This window comes from Alosa alosa, chromosome 6 (assembly GCF_017589495.1).
Source record: "Alosa alosa isolate M-15738 ecotype Scorff River chromosome 6, AALO_Geno_1.1, whole genome shotgun sequence".
In the NCBI taxonomy this organism is placed as follows: Eukaryota; Metazoa; Chordata; class Actinopteri; order Clupeiformes; family Clupeidae; genus Alosa; species Alosa alosa.
Window position 1 is genome coordinate 231,411 of NC_063194.1, and position 21,537 is coordinate 252,947.

The 21,537-nt window shown below is 41.8% G+C and overlaps 1 protein-coding gene across 1 annotated transcript in view; it reads left to right on the forward strand.

Annotated features, from left to right (window-relative positions):
- Nucleotides 1-10,471, forward strand: part of il21r.1 (interleukin 21 receptor, tandem duplicate 1) — a 51,310-nt gene extending 40,839 nt beyond the window's left edge. The window contains exon 9 of the mRNA XM_048246325.1: nucleotides 9,601-10,471. Coding sequence (XP_048102282.1) covers nucleotides 9,601-10,212 — 612 coding nt within the window. The 3' untranslated portion in view covers nucleotides 10,213-10,471. The remainder of the gene's footprint in view (nucleotides 1-9,600) is intronic.
- The last annotated feature ends 11,066 nt before the right edge of the window (nucleotides 10,472-21,537 follow it).

A 21,537-nucleotide genomic window follows, 5' to 3' on the forward strand; every position in this document is an offset into this window, starting at 1 on the left:
ACTCCATGGCCAGAAATTCTTCTGTGATTTCAAAATTGCTATTAATACCTCTGATAAAGATTAAGAGCTGAGCAGTGTCTTTTACATCATTACTCTCATCCAGAGCTAAAGAATAGAAGTTAAAAGTTACCGTCAATTAGCTCTACATGGCGAGTCACTGTTCTGCGTGACAGACTGAGATTTTCGAATTTGCTTGTAATCTCCGGACATAGAATACCAGCAGTCTCTACCATGCATTCTTTCAGAAATTCGCCTTCAGAGAGTGGCTTACTTGCTTTGGCTAAGTTGTATGCCAGCACATAACTTGCCTTTGTGCATGACTCCTGAATAGTCGACTGTCGTGTGAAAATGCTCTGCTGATCCTGTAAACTCGCAGCTAACCTTGAGGCAGTAGTGGCCCTGTCTTGAACTGACAAGTTGCTAGCATAGTTAGCATGCCTGGTGGAAAAGTATAAGTATATAGTATATATACTCTTTTGAGCCCATGAGGGAAATTTGGTTTCTGCATTTATCCCAATCCCAATTAGTGAAACACACACAGCACACAGTGTACACACAGTGAGGTGAAGCACACACTAATCCCGGTGCAGTGAGCTGCCTGCATCAACAGCGGCGCTCGGGGAGCAGTGAGGGGTTACATGTAGGTGCCTTGCTCAAGGGCACTTCAGCCATGCCTACTGGTCGGGGTTCGAACCGGCAACTGAGGTGCTAACCAGTAGGCCACGGCTGCCCCCGTTTTATTACATTAATACACCGGATTAGATGTCAAAATCCCTTGTGCCAAAATCCAAGGTAAAAACACATTCAGAAGCCCCTGCTCAAGTTTAACTTTAAAAAGCACACTACCCACAAATCCGCCAACAAATGGTCACAAAACACAATACAAATGGCCCATCCAACAGCAGTATATAGTATGCGGCATGTCATTAGGGTTATCAAGTGGGCACCCTCATTCACCGATGTTTCGTTAAGTTAGGCCCACGACACCTCATGAAGGCTTAACAGTGAAACCAGCGTCCTGGAGACACTCCCCTCCATGCTGCCACTATATTACCACATTGAAATATCCAATACCCAAAATACTCTTAACCAGCCCAGGCATGGTCAAGGTTGACTAGGTTAGTCCGTCCCGTTGATGTGGACTGAACCATAGCCATAAAAACACTGGCCAACCAACCATCAACCTAGGCACAGCCCATCACAAACACAAAACAAATGAGCCAGTTAGCTTAGGCCCCATCACAAACACAAAACAAATTAGCCAGTTAGCTTACGCCCCATGCTGCCACCATATTACCACAACAAACATCCAAATACCTTTAACCAACCTAGGCATGGTCTAAGTTGGCTAGGTTGATCCGTCCCGTTGATGCGGACTGAACCATAAACCATAAAAAAAAACCTTAGCCAAGCTTGTGTGCTAAATCGTGTGCTCATTCAATGAAGGTAGAATTGAATAAAGTAAGTGCACTATTTATTAAGATGAGTGGACCATGTACTAAAATAAGTGTGTAAAACTTGCACATGTAGCAAAAGGCCCCTAGGCACAGATGTGAAAAGGGCCCCCCTGGCCACTTCAAAAGGTTAGTAACTCGGGTGGGTCTGGGGGCATGCTCCCCCAGAAGACATTTTTAAAAAATGACCCCTTATATATAGACTTCTGGTGAGTTTTGTGGAAAGAAGCATTAACCCTTTGAGACCTTTAATTTGTCATTGTATCTACAGTATACATCCATACATACATACATTTTTGTTTATTTTTCAGGACAGTCTGGGATTTGTACCCATCTTGCATAGCTATGTCTCTTATGTCAGCCTTTATATCAAAGGGAAACCATTTGTGTTTGTATGTCACCAGGAAGCATGTCAGTAGAAATAACTTTTCTTATTTAGGTGGGATAGATTGGAATCTTAAAATATAATAATCTTGACGGTGGGATATTCTATGGCTCACCTATTTACGAGATATTTGTACTGAGTGAGACAAATATTTTATTTATTAGGCTAATTGCTTTATTCCCTTGAGTAGCCTATTGTCACCAAGTGACCAACTTTTTATTTTCTTTTTTTATAAGGACAGCAAATTCATTATTTTGGGTTGCTATTACATTATGATGGTTGGCAGCTCATTGTCTGCAGCAGTCCTGTATCTTTAGAAAAAAATGTATGTGTAGCATACTCGCTCAAATTGATAACACTCATTGATAATAAGCTAATTTTCATTCATTGTTGACATGGTCCATGGAGGCTCAGACGGGTGTCTGATGAACACGCACAAACGAGTGCGAAAGTTGCAGCCGTGACGACAGGGAAAGTGTAGGCAGCCACCAGAGTGATTGGTCATATAAAATGAACGTTGCTGATGTCTGGGTTACACAAAGCTACAATGACACAATTATTATGTTTTCTTAATGACCGACAGTTTAGTTTAGTTTATAAATAAAACACACTGTTAAAGTGCCATAAGTAGGCTGGTTTACTAAATGAAAGACAGTTGAATATCTGAATAAAAAGAATTTTGGTGCCGTTTTGAAATCTTAAACGTGTAACCCCACATACGCGCACAAGCATAACGTGGTTGCAGGGAGGGGATGTCCTATTTTGGAATTTTACCAGGATACAACGAACACTATTTTTTGATTGGATGTCGGTGGCTATTTTTTTTTTTATTTATTTGGCTGGTGAGTGGTGCGGTAGTTCTGAACCCTGCGAGAAATCCTCTGGTATCCTTGCGCCTCTAATAATTATGCAGATACCTTGACATCCCTAGTAATATTTCTGCGTGAGAAATGCAAGGTGTGGCGTGTGAGCGTGTGAACTTGTTGAATTGCGTGTGTCTCACGCCCATTGCGTGAGACTTGAGAACCCTGACAAAACAAATGAGCCAGTTAGCTTACCTTAGCTTTCGCCCCAGGAAGGGTAACTTCTCCTTACCCACAACCATTCGCTTGCCCGTTCTGCTGCTAAAGACATGTTACTAACCACCTGCCTTAGACTTCGACCACAAATGCCCAATTCAGACAGCAAGCCAATAGCAGATCTGGCCACAAACTCACGTGCACCGATTTCAATAGGCCTTAATCGTGCACTCCAACTTCGCTTAGCGGCCTCCTCTGCTATTTCAGTGTATTTAGCTCTCTTCAGCTCATTGGCCACTTCCACTCTGTCTTCCCAAGGAACAGTGAGTTCAATGAAGTAAACTATCTTCTCTGAATCCGACCATAGAATTACCTCGGGTCGTAGTTTAGTACTCACTATATGTGGAGGTACCGCCATCTGTTGGCCAAGATCAACCTTAATTTCCCAGCCCGCCCCATTTTTCAACTGGTCGGTTTTACACCTGGCTTTCGCGGAACAAGGTTTATCCTCCTGACGTACAAAGTTAATTTGCCTTACCCCTTTACTAGCTGCTAATGAATTGACTTCTCTCCTTTTATCCTCTATTGCGGCTGCCACATATTTCAATACCTGGTTATGACGCCACGTATACCGCCCCTGGGTGAGACTTACCTTGCACCCTGATAGGATATGGTGGAGACTGCCCACACACGAGCAAAGTATGCATTTATCTTCCTCACCAAACCTTTGAACCTTAAATTCTTGGGAGATGGGAGCACATCATATGTAGCACCTGACATGAATCTGATCTTACCAGCTTCCATGCCCCATAGATCTTTCCATTTAATCCGTCTTTAAACCGTACCATTGACAACCCGTGACATTTCAGAATCCAACAAAGCACCGACGTGGTGCATTTGTAAAATGTACATATTTGATGTGTGTGCTATTTGTTTTTGCATGTTATTTTCTGGCACATTTACTTGCTTGGCCAGGTGGGGGCGCAATGCAAGGCAGGCCCATTGTGTGTTATCATAATCATAATATAAATTAACCTGAGAAATTTCAGATTATTCATTTTAAGCAAAGAACATTTCTGAAACACTTTTTGGCTATATGGGGGCGGTATATTAAGCATTTGAATTACACATGTGAATATCATCACACTAATGATATCCAATATTTTGCAAATTTTCAGATCAACCAATATAGGCATTACCAATTTCTGGCACATTTCCTGCTTGACCAGGTGGTGGCGCTATGCCAGGCAGGCCCATTGGGTGTCTGGATATCATCATAATCATAATATCTATTAACCTGAAAAGTTTCAGACCATTTATTCAAAGCATAGAGCATTTCTGGCACATTTCCTGCTTGGCCAGAAGGTGGCGCTATGCTAGGCCTGTGAATTACGCATGTGAATATCATCACAATAATGATATCCAATATTTTTTAACGTTTCAGATCAATCACTTAAGGCATTGTCCATTTCTGGCACATTTCCTGCTTGGCCAGGTGGTGGCGCTATGCCAGGCAGGCCCATTGGGTGTCTGGATATCATCATAATCATGATATCTATTAACCTGAGAAGTTTCAGACCATTCATTCAATGCACTGTGATTTATGACACATTTTCTGTTTATGTGGTGAGATATTAAAATCATATCAAATATATTACAACATTCCAAAATCCATTCACAATTTAACATCAGCGACATCTTGGCATAATGTTTGCCAAATTTCAAATGAATCTGACAAACCGTCTAGGAGGAGTATGTTCAAATTGATCATGTGACATCAGGATAATTGTCATTCTTTCTGTTGCCAGTTGGTGGCGCTATGCCAAACATGCATTATGGGCATGTGAATATTATCATTAACATGGTCTTTAATGACCATGCATGGTGAATTATGACACATTTATTGTTTGTGTGGAACGGTATTAAAATTAACAATTTCGCCATTTTGTCAAATTACAACATATCAAAAAAAGGCTTCACAATTTAGAATCAGGAACATCTCAAGGCCATGTATACCAACTTTGACATGAATCGGATCAACCGTCTAGGAGGATGCGTTAAAATTGATCATGTCCACAACGCACAAATTCTCAATTACCTCACTTCCTGTGGGCGTGGCTAATGGCATGTTAATACAAAAGTTGTTTGTTTTTGGGAGTTACATACACCCCCCAAATTTGGTGTGTGTATCTAAAACTATATGCCAACCAGAAGTCACAGTGACATAAGGGGGCTATGGAGTTCCTGGGCAGCGCCGATTGCCAAGCTTTTATCCCTGTCTATTCACTGTATCACTTGATGTGTGTGCCAAATTTCATGCGTTTTCACCCATGGGAAGCACCTCTTTTGGCATCATGATTCATCACATATTTCATCACATATTAGTCTGCACAAAATCCCAAATACCTCACTTCCTGTTGGGCGTGGCTAATGCATTGTACATACGAAAGTCGTTCATCTTAGGGAGATACAGACACCTACCAAATTTGGTGTGTGTAGCTGAAAGTATATGCCCACCACGGGATCAGTCATCTAAGGGCCATACCCGGGGCCAAGCTTTTTTACCTAGCTGCTTTATGTTACACCTGATGTGTGTGCCAAATTTCAAGACTTTTCGATTATGTTAACCAACTCAAAATATTTGCCAACCACGGGATCAGTCACCTGAGGGGGCACTAGCGAGTCCCTGGGGCACGCCCGGGGTCAAGCTCTTGTACCCAACTGCGATGCGTGACACCTGACGTGTGTGCCAAATTTCAAGAGTTTTTGACCATGTTAACCACCTCAAAAACAGGAAAGTAAAAAAGTAGAATAACAATAATAATACTCGATAACAATAATAATAATAATCCTTACAAAAACAATAGGGCCTTGCGCCCTTCGGTGCTTGGGCCCTAAATATTCAGAAAGTATGCTTTTACTAGGCTTTTAATGCTACCTGGGATTCTGAAATAATCAAAGGCCTCCCACAACAGACTTTGCGGCACAGACCCAAAAGCATTAGCCAAATCCAAGAACACAACGTGCAGGTCTCTCTTCTCACGCTTTGCTAATTGAATTTGGTGCTGGTATGCTCTAAGCACCCGGAGAAGCAAGGAATTCCAGCTTTTTGCACCGTGGTATCAATTAGTTTATTCCTTTCAAGGTAATTTGTCAGTCTCCGTGCCACCACACTGAAGAAAACCTTCCCTTCAACATTCAGTAGACTAATTGGCCTAAATTGATTAATCTCCACTGCGTCCTTTTCTTTGGGAATAAATATTCCCCCAGCCTTGGGAATACTCTGCTTTTTCCAAACTATCTTCATTAATTACAGTGCATGAAAATGCACTGTACTGTTCTTCCTAGGCAACTTCAACAACTTCTTCTTATTATTATTCCGCTTACCACTTTTTCCGTACGCTATTTCTCTTGAACAGTTTAACTTAGAAACTTCTTTCAAACTTTGTAACGTAGGTATTCAAACGGACCAAGCTGCTATGTCTTTTCAACTTTTATACTTTTTAAACTATTAAAGAAAAACTTTTTAAAAATCCCCATAGACTTAACATTGCCGATTGTGACATCATAACACGGCCGTTAAGCAATTAGAATCCTATGGCAGGTGTTCAGGCCACCTGCAGCCTCAGGCTTTAAGCATACAATCTGGGTCAAAAAAAAGACTACACATCCTATTCAACTGTTTCCTCTGCCCAAAACTGTTTCAAAATAAAAGTCCTCACTACAATAATCCACTGTTAAACAATGTAACCCATTAAACTACTGAACTTTTTACATTCAACTTTTAAACGGTCTACTTTTAAACTATCATTAAACTATCTATTAAACTAGCTGTCTATGAACAACTTTTAAACTATCTACTGTCTATCAACAACTTTTAAACTATCTACATTCAGCTTTTAAACAGTCTACTTTTAAACTATCAACTTTTATTAAGCTATGCAACCACCATGTCTATCCTAGCATCACCGAAGTAACCATCTATGTATTATCAGTTTTAACTATACATGATATTTTACATCAGAACTTAAGCATTTTCATGCACTGGTAATTCCTTGGAATTGCATTTCTAGTTACTTCTTGCACCTCTTTCCACCTTGGTGGACTATCGTTTCAAGTATATGTGGCGGCTGATGTTGTACTCTTTGAAAACGGCAATACTTTCTTTACAAATCAAACACAAACTTTGACCAAACTTCAGTAAAGAAATATTTTGTTGTCCAGTCTTTGTTGAAAGTCCGGCACTCGGTGTCGACTTTACATTTTTTCCGACTGCTCATTTTGTCAGTAGGCCTATATTTCTCATGCTGGAGACAGAACAGTGGCAACGAGAGAAACGATTGACTGTCGTTAGAGGGCTGTACGTGCATTGCGCCATCTAGTGGTACTAACACAACGTCGGGCAGGGGAAAAAGGCGAGCCGCTGCGACTGCCTGGCGGGCCGGATTGAAGTATGTGGCGGGCCGGATCCGGCCCGCGGGCCGCAGTTTGCCAACCTCTACTATAGCACCATAACTAAGGTATGGTGAAGGGTAGTCAACACCAGCGCAGGTATGGTCAGTGACCACCGTTGCACGTATGACTGGGATGCCAGTCACACAAGGACACAGCAGGGTGGTCCATTCCAAAAAAACCTGAGTTGGTTGAAGTTCCACACTGTACCATACCTAACTATGGGAGGCGCTAAAGAGGTATGTTTTAAGTCTAGACTTAAAAATAGGGAGGGTGTCTGCTCATCGAATAGAAACAAAGTTACAAAGTGCTTTAGATATCTAAAAGTAATAAAAAGAACAAAAATTAAATGTCTAAAAACAATACAAATAAGACCATATCAACAGTAGCAAGAATAATGGAATAATGTATTTTGTTTTTGTTTTTTTTTAAAAAGAGAGATTTAAAACATGTTACAGAATCAGCTAACCTTATTTGCTCAGTCAATACATTCCAGAAAATATCTGTCCCTTTAATAGCAAGCCGGGACTCAGGTATAGTTAATAAACCTGTGCCTGCAGACCTTAATGTGCGTGTAGGAATATAGGGAACTACCATATCAGAAATTTAACCAGGGGAAAGGCCATGAAGAGCTTTAAATGTAATGAGTAAAATTTTAACATCAATTCTCCAGCATATATAAGTATAAGTATAAGTATATATACTTTTTTGATCCCGTGAGGGAAATTTGGTCTCTGCATTTAACCCAATCGGTGAATTAGTGAAACACAAACAGCACACAGTGTACACACAGTGAGGTGAAGCACACACTAATCCCGGCGCAGTGAGCTGCCTGCTACAATGGCGGTGCTCGGGGAGCAGTGAGGGGTTAGGTGCCTTGCTAAAGGGCACTTCAGCCGCAGCCCACTGGTCGGGGCTCGAACCGGCAACCCTCCGGTTACAAGTCCAGAGTGCTAACTAGTGGGCCACGGCTGCCCCAATGGGAGCCAGTGTAGTGATGTTAGAACAGGAACGTTGTCTTCATACCTTTTGGTCTTATTAAGGAACCTGGCAGCAGAGTTTTGGACTATTTGAAGCCTATGTAAGGACTTTTGAGTAAGGCAGGTGAAAAGACTGTTATCTAATCCTGTTAAGACTGTAATAATCCAGGCATGAGGAGATAAAAGCATGTAAGATGATTTCTGTATCTTTAAATGATAAAATAGGTATTATTTTGGAAATATTCCTAAGTTGGTCAAAACCACAAGCTCAAGCTTTGTAATATGGTGTCAAACCAGATGCCAAGATTTTTTGCAACAGGCTTGACTCTATCCTGTGTAAGGGACCTAAAAATGGCAACATTTGATTCCATGTGCCATGTGCTGGGACCCAATGACAGGGATCTCTGTTTTAACAAAATGACTGATGAATGAACCAACTAGGTTGGCACCATGATTGGGTACGAAAAGAAAATACAGAAGCAGAGTCTCGCAGAAGTAAAGATGTGGAGGTATTCATTACTTATTACTGGCAAATAATGAAACAATATAAGAATAATGCTTCTTAACATGGAATTGCAAAAAATTTGGGGATTTCATCATCAACAGTACATAATATCATTAAAATATTCAGAGGATCCAGATAAATATTTGAAAACTAGGGACGAGGCTGAAAAACAATATTGGATGGCAGTTGTCTTTTGGTACTGGATTAAAACAACTGTTTCTGTAACAAAATAATTTTATGGGTTTAGGAAAACCTCTGATAACCATTGTCTATGAGCACAATTTGAAGCTCCATTCACAAATTGGATTTAGACATGATATAGAAATGCAAATTCATTCATTCAAATGACCCCTAAAGATTTTTTTCTTATTTTCTTCTTAAAATAATGTTTCCAAAAATAATTTCAATAGCACATAAACTCTTAATAGGGCAAACGGAACTTCTGCCACACTCAAGGTTGTATCGCTTATGATATCATTAAGCAAGTTTGCTGTGGCAGGTAGGAACACTCTGCACCAACTTGTTATAGTGCTCAGTTCAATACCCAGCATCTATGATGATATGGAGGTGCATTAGTGCCTATGGCAGACAATGTCTTTTTCAGGGAGACCTTGAATATTTCAGAAATACAAACAATGCAAAAATATTTTTGCACATATTACAACAGTATGGCTCCATAAAATAAGAGTCCAGGTTAGTGAGGTAGTGTTGTAAGCTAAATTTTTATGCTAATGTGTTTCGTAGTATATAATATTGGTACACATATGTGATTTGTAATCAGTTTGCCCTTTCTTATTTATATCAGAGATGGGTCGGGCCAGTCCTGATCTTAAGCAGCTTTGACCTCCAGGAGAGGACCCCATCCCTAAAAGTGATGTGTGAGAAGAATATTGTACCTTCCAACCTACATGGCAAGAAGACAGAGGACCTCTGCAACAGTGTGAATATCCAAGGCTCCAGGTCCTTGCTCTTTCTGCAGGATCATAACTTCACTAATTCCCTTGGCGTATTGGGAAACACTATCACTGGCAACAGCTCTGCACATCACATCTCCATTGATACAGTTACTATATCTGAGGAAGAGGTTGCGAAAAAAATGCCACCAAAGGGAAATGAAATAAAAGTCATCATGAAAGGGGGAGATAGCAATGAGCACTGGTTAAACCATATGGAAAACATTGATCTTGAACACATCTCACTGGATTCATTTAGCTCCCTTGAGTACTATGAAGATGGATACCCACCTATGAGACTTGACCTTGACACAGTTGATAGTGGCTTCCTTGAGTCCAACTGCAGTAGCCCTATCTTTGACCAGGGTGAACAAATAGAGACTGACCCACTTAATACAGGAGAGGTCTCCCATTCAAGCTATGTAAAACAGTGGATTGTGCACACTGTGGATAGTAGCCAGTGACTCAAGGGTGAGATAGTGAGCTCTGATACACAAAGTCAGACATAGTTGATTAAGATTTAGTCTATCCTTTGTGAAAATTAAGTGGTGTTTGTGTAATGTCATGTATATTAAATAGCCTTAGTGTCATCTCAATACACCTAGTATGGAATGTAAAGGTTTTTTTGTAGCCTATACTTCAAGCATGATATGTGTATGATACCAGTGGCGGACCATGGCTAGCATTTTCAGGTGAAAATAAACACAGTTTTATTGAAATGCATACCTGTACAATGACATCATGTTTTCACTAAAGCCATAGCCTAGGCTATTACTATTCTTGACCATTAATTTACTACATTGTAAAAGAAATGTTATAACCAGTGGTGGTGCACTTCGGGGGAGGTTACCATGAATTTGTATTTGCAGGGGTGCCTACAATATTGAAAATCTGACTTACATCACGGATACTTTATAAAAAAAGAGAGAAACCATCTTAAGTTTCGGACCTTTTTTTACAAAGAGTATTTCATAAAGCCTAGTAGTTCTAAAAGTGGACCTAAGTCTGGGAGAGCTTATAAGTAATCAATAGGACTCCTAACTCTCTCAGTGGTGCGTTTCCCAAAAGCCCAGAGTTGACAGTATTTGAGTCACACATTACAGATCTGTTAACGATACAGAAATACGGTGTTGATATTCGATCATATTTCGGTCACATTTTAGTAAGAGCTAACAAATATACTCTCATTTTTTAATTTTCCAAAATTAAAATTGTGATATGTGACAATATGAATGACAATATGAAATGTTTTTGCATGCGTAACTCAAATCTACGGACTCACATTTGGCAGTGACACTATTACATGGTAGTTGCTATCATAGTTAAGTACTATGCTTTTGGGAAACGGACCCCAGACCAATTCACAAACAATCATAGGGCAGCAGTTTGCATCATATTCGTCATCACCTTTATTGCCAGACTCGGTGTCCATTCAGAAAACACAGACAACACAGACATGACATAGGGAAAAAAGGAAAGAAAAGAAAATTAAAGACAAAAAAAACAGTGTTTCCACAGGGGTTACTGGTATATATGGCCTAGGATCTGAACATAGGATTTACCAGCAGCAAAACGCCTGAAAGGTGCTGACCCGTGCATTACAGAACAGGTCACTTGCAACTTGCACTACAAGTTGACAAAAATCCTCAGTAGCGTGCAGTGAGTGTTTGATGCAGGCAAGCAAAGCTGATGCAAGCAAAGCCCAATTTCTCTGATGTATTTGTACATATGCAGTAATGTGTGAAAATAATCATAACTGACCTCAGCATGGTACAAGCTGTGTCAAGTGCTGCTTGACCCAGGGACGTTTTCACTTGCCTGTAAGTAGCTCCTGCTAACCACCTACACACAATACACATGCTCAAACATCCAAAAACAAGCTGCAGGCAGAGAAATGTTAATAGGAGTATTTCCACTCTCAGAACACTTCCAGTTTCCAAAATTGGCTGCAGTTCACCTAGAGGGCACTCGTTAGCGAGCTCATAATGAATGGATACCTATGGAGTTTCACTGACCAACCAGAATGCGTGCTAGCATGTTAGAGGAGAACTCAAGCCATTTTTAACATAGAACCCTGTTGATTGAGGTTACAGAGTAATGTCTGACAGAAAAAGTGAAAAAAAAAAAACGTGTTACTGTTACCTAACACAAGTATTTATTTGTGCTATGGTAGCTCATCTCGTTGAAGCTACCAAGCCTATTATTTTGACCATGAAAAAAAAAATCATTCATACATAAGAGAATAAGACTTAGGGCCCTATCATGACAGTCAAGAGCACATCGTCACTCGTCAAAAGCTTATTCAAATTTTGTAGGATGTGTCCAGTCCACATTGGGAGGGTTTTCGTTATCAAACGTCGAGCACATGGTGCAAAAAGGTGTTCCTAGGTTTTTTAATTAGTCATGGGTGTGTTTGGGGCGTAACATCATTTAAACCAATGAGAATGACATCTGTCATTCTCTTTAACGGCGCAAAGTAAGAGCTGCTTGGCCAAAATGGACAATGTTAGTATGTTTTTAGGGGTTACTGGAGATGCTAAGTCCATATCTGACATTTTCAAGATTCAAAATCACTATTTAAACTTGGTTTGGTCACACTTTACTCTCATTAAGCTGATTTTGCTGTTTTTTGGTACAATTTAGACAGATTTTTGGAGGATAGGGCTGTAGCGATATACAGTAGGGCTGTAACGATACACCAACCTAACAATTCGATTCGTATCATGATTTTTGACCCACGGTTTGATACGAACCTCGATTTTTCTTTTTTTGGAGGGGGGGCAAACATTTCAATAGCCTACCTTAGAGCCTACCTCACTGCCTTCATTACACACGATGGTCTCTACCGATTCACACAAGTTCCTTTCGGGCTTGCGTCTGCTTCATCTGCATTCCAGAAGATGATGCAAACAATTCTAAAAGGCCTGCCTGGAGTACAGAACTATTTAGATGACATAATAGTCAGTGAGGTTGCGACTCTCAGTGTGCAGTGGTAACTGGTGACAAGCTGAGCTCAAGTCAATCTGACTGTAGTGTGTGGCGCCTGCTATTGACGAGAACAAATCCTCCATATGAGGAAGTGGGTAACAGTCCATGATGACACTTTTGTTGGGCTCACGGAGTTCAACACAGAGCCGGCCAACTCACCCATTCAGATGCATCCACACGCTCAATGATGCCAGCCTGAAGTAAGCGATTCAGCTCCTCCGACACCTCCTCTCGTATGCTCAGCGGCAACCGTCTCAGCTTCTGGCGAACTGGCTGCACCGTGCTGTTCACCCGGACCTTGTGAATGAAACCTTTCACACAACCGAGCTGCTGGGGTGAAGTAGAATCAATGTTATTCACAGTGACATTTTGAGCATGTAGCCTAGCAGCATTCACCTTGCCTCCCATGATGTTCACATTGAGTGCTTTAATCAGGTCAAGCCCCATCAGTGGCGATCCAGCTTTCACAATGTAGAAGTGAGTGGAGACTCTTTTGTCATCTGCAATGTAAACTGTAGCAGGTAAGCATCCAAGTACAGGCAATTCACCTTTTGCATAAGTAACTAATCTGATTTTTGGTTCACAGAGTGAGCAATCTGCAAAGTAACTTTTGTACATGGACTCAGGCAGGATAGACACAGAAGCGCCAGTGTCAACAATGAGCTGCAGGGAGTGAGAGTTTCCTTGTGGTGCTTCAACATTCACAGTACAGGTAAGCTTTTCTTCAGCCGCAGCCGCGGGCTTCGTCTCATCCACGCAAAGCACCTCGACCTCAGGCACCGTAACTTCCCTCACTTCACTCACTGACGATTTGCATACTTTTGCAAAGTGTCCCTTTTTCCCGCATTTGTTGCATTTCACAGAGGCAGCTGGACAGTTGTTGTCATTCGCTAAGTGTTTGTTGGACCCGCATCTGTAACACTTGCGATCGGAACTCGCCTGTGAATGGCGGTCTGTAGCTGAGGGCTTAGCTGGGCGCGCTCCCCTTTTCCCGCGGAACTGAGCACTCGTAGCCCTGATAGCTTGCACTGATGCCGTTGGCGGGTTTTTAGCTGAAGACAGTAGCGTCGAATTTTTAACTGCTTCTTTAATTTGAGATGCAAGTGTTTGTGCCTTCTCTAAATTTAAATCTTCCTCCATCAGTAATTTATCCTTCACGGCACTCAGGTAAGCACAAGAGATAAGCTGATCACGAATCATTTCCCCCTCCATTGCGCCGAATTGGCATTGTGAAGCTAGCGATCTCAAAGCTGCTACATACTGGGAAGCGGTTTCATCAGCTCGTTGCAAACGGTGTCTGAACTTGGGCCTCCATGCTATCACATTCACTTTAGGTACGAATTGCTTTTCTAAAGCAGCCATGGCCTGATCAAATGTCGTAGAAAATGCGTTGTCCCTCCGGACCCAGGCATTGTAGCAGTACTGCACGCTTTCGTCCGTCTGGCCATGTGCCTGTAGCATGTATGGCTAGCATATAATTATCGAACATTTTCCTCCATGTAGCAAACGGAATCGGTGGCTCACCCACTTGTGGAAGAAAAACTGGTGGACTCGGTACCAATGCGCTCATCCTCGTCGCCAATTTGTGGTGTTGCTCACAGGAGGAAAAGTAGAAACTTTAAATGATGAGGAGACGGTAAGTATCGTTCAACTTTTTACTGGAACTCTCAAGGGCACACTGGACCACGTATCATAGTGCAGTATCAATATATACCATGTACCGGTTACATCACTACAGTGCCACCTGCTGGTGATGGAGTACACGCACTCAAGCATGATAAAGTAATACAGTAAACACAACAACGTTGTTTATGGACTGTAGGCTAGGCGTCTGAGTTTTTATGACATAAAATAACAAGCTGTTCACTTTAAGTAAATAAATGCGCGGATGTGCCGCTTGTAGCAACCATAGATTTTAGGGTTCATGCTATGCTAGTTACAGTATGTGTGTAAAAATTAGTGTAGTCTCAGGTGATCAGTGTAGTCCCCTAGCCTACCCCCTCTGCACAACCTATCAAGAGTGTGTTAGTTGGCTAACTGCTGTTTATTGGGTGTTCCAGTGTTTCGGCTCGGATGTCCCTCAGCGACCGCATTGCGACCTCCAATGTCTCGCTTTAATGATAGCATTTGGCACGTAGGATTGGACATGATATATCTGTTATTTTGGATGAGATGTCCCAGGTTCATTTCCTAGCAGCAGACACTCTCCATGTGTGCCATGTCAGTGAACATAGGGACACAACCCCCACATAAGCACCACCGATGGTTTTCTGTGCGCTCAGATACACCTCTCTCTCGATCATCTATTTCTCCTCCATAGTCAGGCTCTGTGGGGGGCACTAAAACTCCCACTGCTCTTACTGGCTCAAAAGCATAGGCAATTGGATGCCTGTCTTCATTGGTGGGTCTATCCCATTCGTCCATATCCATTTTGTTGAGGCTGTAAGCTAACTGTGAGGCTATGACAGCCGCTGTGTAAACAGCATAGAATGTTGTACCAACCATTCTTGTGATGTCATCATTTTCTGAAAACAAAGATGGCGGCGCATAGCTGAAATTAATGCAACTTGTTTGTGCTTTATTCTGAATAACGGGTCATATTTCTGACTTATTTGTATTTATGGTATATTTAAATATTTAACTAGTGCTATAGACATCTGTTTTATTTGACTGCTTCATTTCCACTAAATCTAGTCCATCTTAATATGTTATTTAGGATTCATCACAAGAATTTCAGAGGAAATAATGCATAAGGAGCCTTTATTTTTACATTCTACTTAAATACATAGTCTTTTTCAAAACACTTGACAGCAGATCCACTTTTTTCAGGTATTTCATTACATTACATTTGGCTGACGCATTTTTAACCAAAGCGACTAACAACATGGTAAACAGTTTAAGTTTTAAAGCAATTTTCTTAACAATTTTAGGACAATTTAAAAACTGTAGAGTACAGTAAGAATAAGTGCATCAGTGAGTGCTGTTTTTAAACAGTTGAGTGTCAGTTCAAGACGGGTGGTAAGTGCTAGGATCAGCAAGACTTGTTGTAAGTGGTGCTATGAGAGGAGATGTTCTCTAAAGAGCTGGGTCTTCAGGAGTTTTTTGAAAATGGAGAGGGATGTCCCTGCCCTTGCAGGAACTGGCAGGAACAACAATCCTTCATTTCAACAGTCAAACTCCTGGATAAACAATAGTCCAGGGCACCACTAACTGGCAAAGTCTGTTTTTCAGGATCTGGGCTTTCTTGGACAGTGAACTACCCTCTAGCTCCATCCAGTGTTAATTTTGGCAGCTATTTTAGATTTAGTCTTAGTCAAAAATGCTTATTAGATTAAGTCACATTTTAGTCATTGTTTTCCTTCGTAGTTTTAGTCTAGTTTTAGTCGTCTAAAAGTCCTTACAGTTTAGTCAACTTTTAGTCATTACTTTTAGTCATTACTAAATCAAAATGTTTTCTCTTTGTAAACTAATTCAATTAGGCTAGTACAGGTATCGGAAATTGAAATGAAGGTGATGGGTTGTATGAAGTGTTGAAATTCGTAAAGCAACATTTCACTCTTAACACTTTTACCACATATAAAGTACATACTCCTTAGTTGGGATATTTCTAGACTAGACTCTCCCATCTATGAGATGGTGCTGTGCTGTCCTTTCTGATCTACTAAGGTAGTGCATTACACATGGTGATATGGAGTAAAGACCATTCCACAAAGTCAAAAAACACTTTCTATATTTGGCCAATGTGGTTATGTTTATTTTCTGGAACTTCAAAATAAGCACACATATTCCCAAAGCAGAATTAGGCTACTTAATCTGATCTCGATTCAGTTTGAGGAAAGCACTTCTCTCTAAAATGACTCTTGCTCTATTTCGTCGACCACGACTGAGGTCACCTGTAATGCTAAAAACTCGCTCAGCAAATGCTTGAGATGCTGGCATTGCAAGAAGATCGAAGGCAAGAGGTTTTAGGCTCGGATAAACAGAACCTTGTGCAGCCCAAAAGTCAAGGGCAGTCTCTTCATTTATAGGTTCCGGACAGTTGCTCCTTGAATTTCTGCATTTCCTGCCTGACACAGGGCTTTGAGAGGCCAGATCTAGATGGCCGGCGGCTTGCACCTAGCCTGACGAGCCAGACCCACATTAAAATGTAGGGTCTGGGCACTCACCGTTCGCAGTGCTCAGTCCGAGGGGCGGGATAATCAGTTGTCATTCAAATTCCCTCTGCACGCAATAGGACAGCGGCAGCGCTATGAGTCCCATGTGTTTCCCACCAGCGGAGCTAGTTGGCTAGTTCAAACGTTTGCCAACTTAATAAAAGCTTAACTCGTGTCACACTGTTTGCCAGCAGCAACATCCATCTTATTTGTTTTCAAGTAGCAGGGAATTCAAGCCAAACCGTTGCAACTCTGCCATCAATCATTATGTTAAGCCCACCTAACGACTCTATACACGATTTTATTGGCCTGATTAAGTTTCGATTTCTGGAGCTCACAAGCCAACGGAGAGTTGCTAGACTAGCCCTGACAGCAAATGTAATTTGCTGCCGCTAGGGGCGCGTCTAGATTTCTAGGCTAGCTTGCACCTGCTTTTGAGAGGAATTTAAATCTGGGCCACTTTGCCATTGGCTCTGGTGCCTCTCTTCTTTCTTGTTCCTGCTCATTTTCATCAGCCTCCTCCTCCTGTATTACTGGTGACACCATTTGAGCAATTTAATCTTCTGCTTTTCTCAGAAGCTCCTGAATTTGTTCGTCATCACTTTCAGTGAGTGAGAGTGAGACTGTTGGGTCGAGGAAGCATGCAGCAGCAGTGAGGGGTGAGAACTTTGGATCACTGGGATCAAGAAAGCAGCTGAAGCGTTTGTCCATGTTCACCTTCATCTTATGTGCCAGGGAAACTAGGTCCCTGTAGCTCGAGCCCTGGGGGAACTCAGACAGGTGAGCTCTCAGGTCCAGGAGGGCGGGCACCACCAGGGATAAGGACATGGTGTCACTCTGGAGCATCTGGGTGTGCTCAGCAAAGGGGAGGAGCATATCTCTAAGAGCAGTCAGCCTCTGCCACTCACTCGGTAGTAGATAGTCCCAGCCCATCCCATCAGCTACCTGAAGAAGTGAGTCCTTCACTTGGACAAGGTGTGATATCATCAGGTATGTGCTGGACGATCTAGTGGAGCAGTCTTTGACCAGAGTGAGTCCACACAGCTGCAGCAGTCGCTCAATTGCCACAAATGACTTGCAGAAGAGCCTGACGAGTACTCGAGCTTCGTCAAGGAGTCGATTGACACTTACTTCTTTCTGGATCATGTTCACCACGAGTTGCAGTGTATGTACAACACAGGGGGTCCTCTCTATGGCTCGGGCTAGCTTGTTCTCTTGAGCGGTGAACATATTCCAAGCAAGGTGAGCGATTCGATCTTTTGCTTGTTTTAATGGAGTTTAAACTATTGCTGTAGCCTTAGTTTATGCCTTGCCTTACAGTGGTGTGGCAATTGCGGCTTGGTGCGAGTAGCTTACGGTTGAGCTTAAGGTTCTACTCCAGTGCAGTGGAGCTAGTGTCTCTTTCCCTTGTCTTCGTGGGTTCTACTACTACAGGGCAAGCGTGGGTCCTGTGTGGGTCAAAGGTAAGCTCATTACTAATGCTCGGTATTGTGGTGCGATATAGCACTATGGCTAGTTAACGCATAGTTGTTTACCAACCGGGTTGTCTGTATTTAGGTGGTGGTTATGACCTCTGGTCCATCCTTTGGCTTACTCTACTGCTAAGATAGCTACACTTTGTGAGCCGGTACGTATACGCAAGCACTGCCATATTTGATGTATTCAATAGTAATTTACATAGAGTAACTGTAACGTTTACATTTATAGAGACTGCATGTTTCACCGGCAAAGACGAGATTGGCCACCAGGCGAGTGTCCGCTCTCACAAGGGGCTGCTGTTTTGTCTTGTCCATTTTGTCTTGTTTTTGTGACTTGTTTAATCAATCTCTCCATACTCTGGTCATCCTAGCGTGGGCTGCTAGCTTTGGTTGCTGGGGCTTGGTTGTTTACCTCACGCTTGCTGCTTATCTACAGCTTGCTTTGTCTACAGCTTGCTTTGTTACGATGATTGTTTTGTACTGCTGGTGAGAGTTTTGTATAATCTGTGTGTCGCTTTCTTTTCTTTTGTATTACTACATATTTTGTGTGTGTGTGCGTGTGTGTGGTTGTGTGTGCATATGGTCCTATGTGCCTAACTTCTGCTACCCTGTAGTGGTGGAGGACGCCTGGGGTCTTAACCGATGTGGTCCCTATAGCAGGGCTCTGGGCCGCTCCTAGCATTGTGCCACAAGCTAAGTACCTTCATATCAGAGCTAACTAATAATTCCTTATCTATTGGGTGGCAATTCCACCCTAATATGCATGATATCTCATGATCTCATGATATCTAATATGCATGATATGAAGCTGATATCTCTCTCTCCCTCCTCGACAGGAATAGCTGGCCTATACTGGTGGTTCGCAGTCTCCGGGTGGTGGTCTTCCTCACTAGCCTCCCTACTTCCACATGGTGTGTCTGACGTTGCAGTGTCGTCACCTGGTTGCAGTGTGAGTTGTGTGTGTGTGTGAGAGTGTGTGCAAGATATTTTCTCTCTCTCTCTTTTTCTGCCTCCTGCCAGTGATCAGCCGTCAGTCCTGTCTACGGTAGTAATAGAGATTAATTAAATAGTTAATTGGACATCTCCATCTTTTAGGGCCACATCCTCGCCATACCCCCGGCCTCCCTTCCACTTTAACGGGAGAGCTTGTCATTGTTGTGGCTGCTGTGTTTAATTGAATTAATTATGCATTTGTCCGTTTGCTACTAAATAAACATATGTATTGCATCATTCACGTCTCTGCCCTATGTGTATCGAACCTGTGTTGCCAAATTACTTGAGTCGGTGAATTGGTAATAGTGTCCTGGGGTAACCATACCCTAGGTGGCGTAGTCAGCTACAATTTCCTTTTTGAATCTGCCACATTTGGCGTAGTCGGCAGGATCACATTCCATTAAAGGTCACATTCACTGAGAAACCGTTTAATACTTGTTACTTTCGAAATACTATAGCTCACTCCAAGTTGCATATGCATGCTGCATGTGAAAATGATCTTCTACCCCCATTGCCCGCATTAGCCAATGAAAGAAAATACATGGAAAAACAAGCGAATCAGAAATCATGACGCCGAAGGGAAACTGACTATTCATAGCCTCGCCCACCTTGGCTTGTGACCGCCTACAGGAAGACTGGAAGATTTTGCGGCTAGGGGATTGTCTCTCTGCTGCTAGTAGGAGCTAACAGCAAGTTGCCAACATGGCAGAAAAAAAAAATCGTGCCTGTTTTATTTCTGGCAATAACACATCAATGTTGCATGTCTTGCCTTAGAAACATGAGTTGAGGAAGAAATGGTTCGGATTTATCGTTGGAACACCACCACCGAAGTAGTGCAACATTAGTTCTGTGTTCCAATCATTTCGACCACACTCACTGCCTTAGAAAGTGGTTTTGCATCGATGTTCTGAAAACCTGGTTCTGTACCGTCATGACGATCGACCACCAGCTCACAGGCTGTAAGTACAAACAAACATTTCCACCTAACGTCTGTTACAAAATAGCATGTTCATATTCTTCACGTTAGCATGCATGAAAAGGGTACAAGCTAGGCTTAGGCTAGCCTATATTACAGGAAGCTACACCAGGCACGTAACTGAAGTGTTCTGTTTGCGACGTGTAAAATCAGAGAATGCCTAATAGGAAGGGCTCTGGTAAAATCCATTAGAGGAATGGTCTATTTTCCCGAACGTAGCCTACAGGCCACGAACACGCCAGGTGTAGGTACTTCCATTGATTAGGCCTAATGGAAGCTAATTGTATCATAACGCGAACGGAATGCTTCAGTTACGTGCCTGGTGTAGCTAGCAGCTACACTCATAAGAAACTGACCACACTACCCAGAGATTTAGCTTGTTGAACCTATAATCTTCTAACCTAAGCGTTAAACCACAAATAATAATATTAGCAACAATATTTTATGCTCAACTAAGTACGGGTATTGTTCTAGTCTAAACAGGGAAAATCAAAAACACAATACCCCTGCACTATTAGGCTAAGTTGCTATCACTAGAGCTCAGGTATTTACACTTCAGTCTAATTTATGTCTTCTTGCCATTATTACATTGACATACAATGATGTTTTGTTTGATTACTTGCTGTTTACTTAGTGTTTTGTATGTCTTCCAGAGCACATCCTCATGTCAGGTTACACAGCTTTCTAGCCTACATTAGGTCATCACGTTAGAAGCAAAGGTTTGTGATCTTACTTTTATTGTTGTGCTAGTTAGTTTCTAGAAGTATTTTTCTAGTAGGCTAATACAGGTTCTTATGTGCTCGTCAATGTTTTGGAAAGTCAATTCATCGGTTTCTTCAGGTCACTTCCCACAGGTGTATAAAATCAAGCACCTCAATTATGAATGCAGACTGCATGGTGCTTGATTAATACACCTCTGTAAATGGACCTGATGAAAACCATGAATTGCATAACAGATAGAATTGATATTACCGAATGTCTTCTTGTGGGTGTGCTACTTAGTACATCATACACCTTACCACAGTCACTAAAATATTTTTGCTTCCATTGTGCCAGTACAGTTTTGTGAGATAGTGAATGTCCTGTGTACTCTTAGTATATTGTAACTTGACAGTAATACACATTTATTTACTTTAGGTTCCCAAACAGAATACTTAATGAAAAGTATGAGTATTGATACAAGCACTTCAGATACACCAT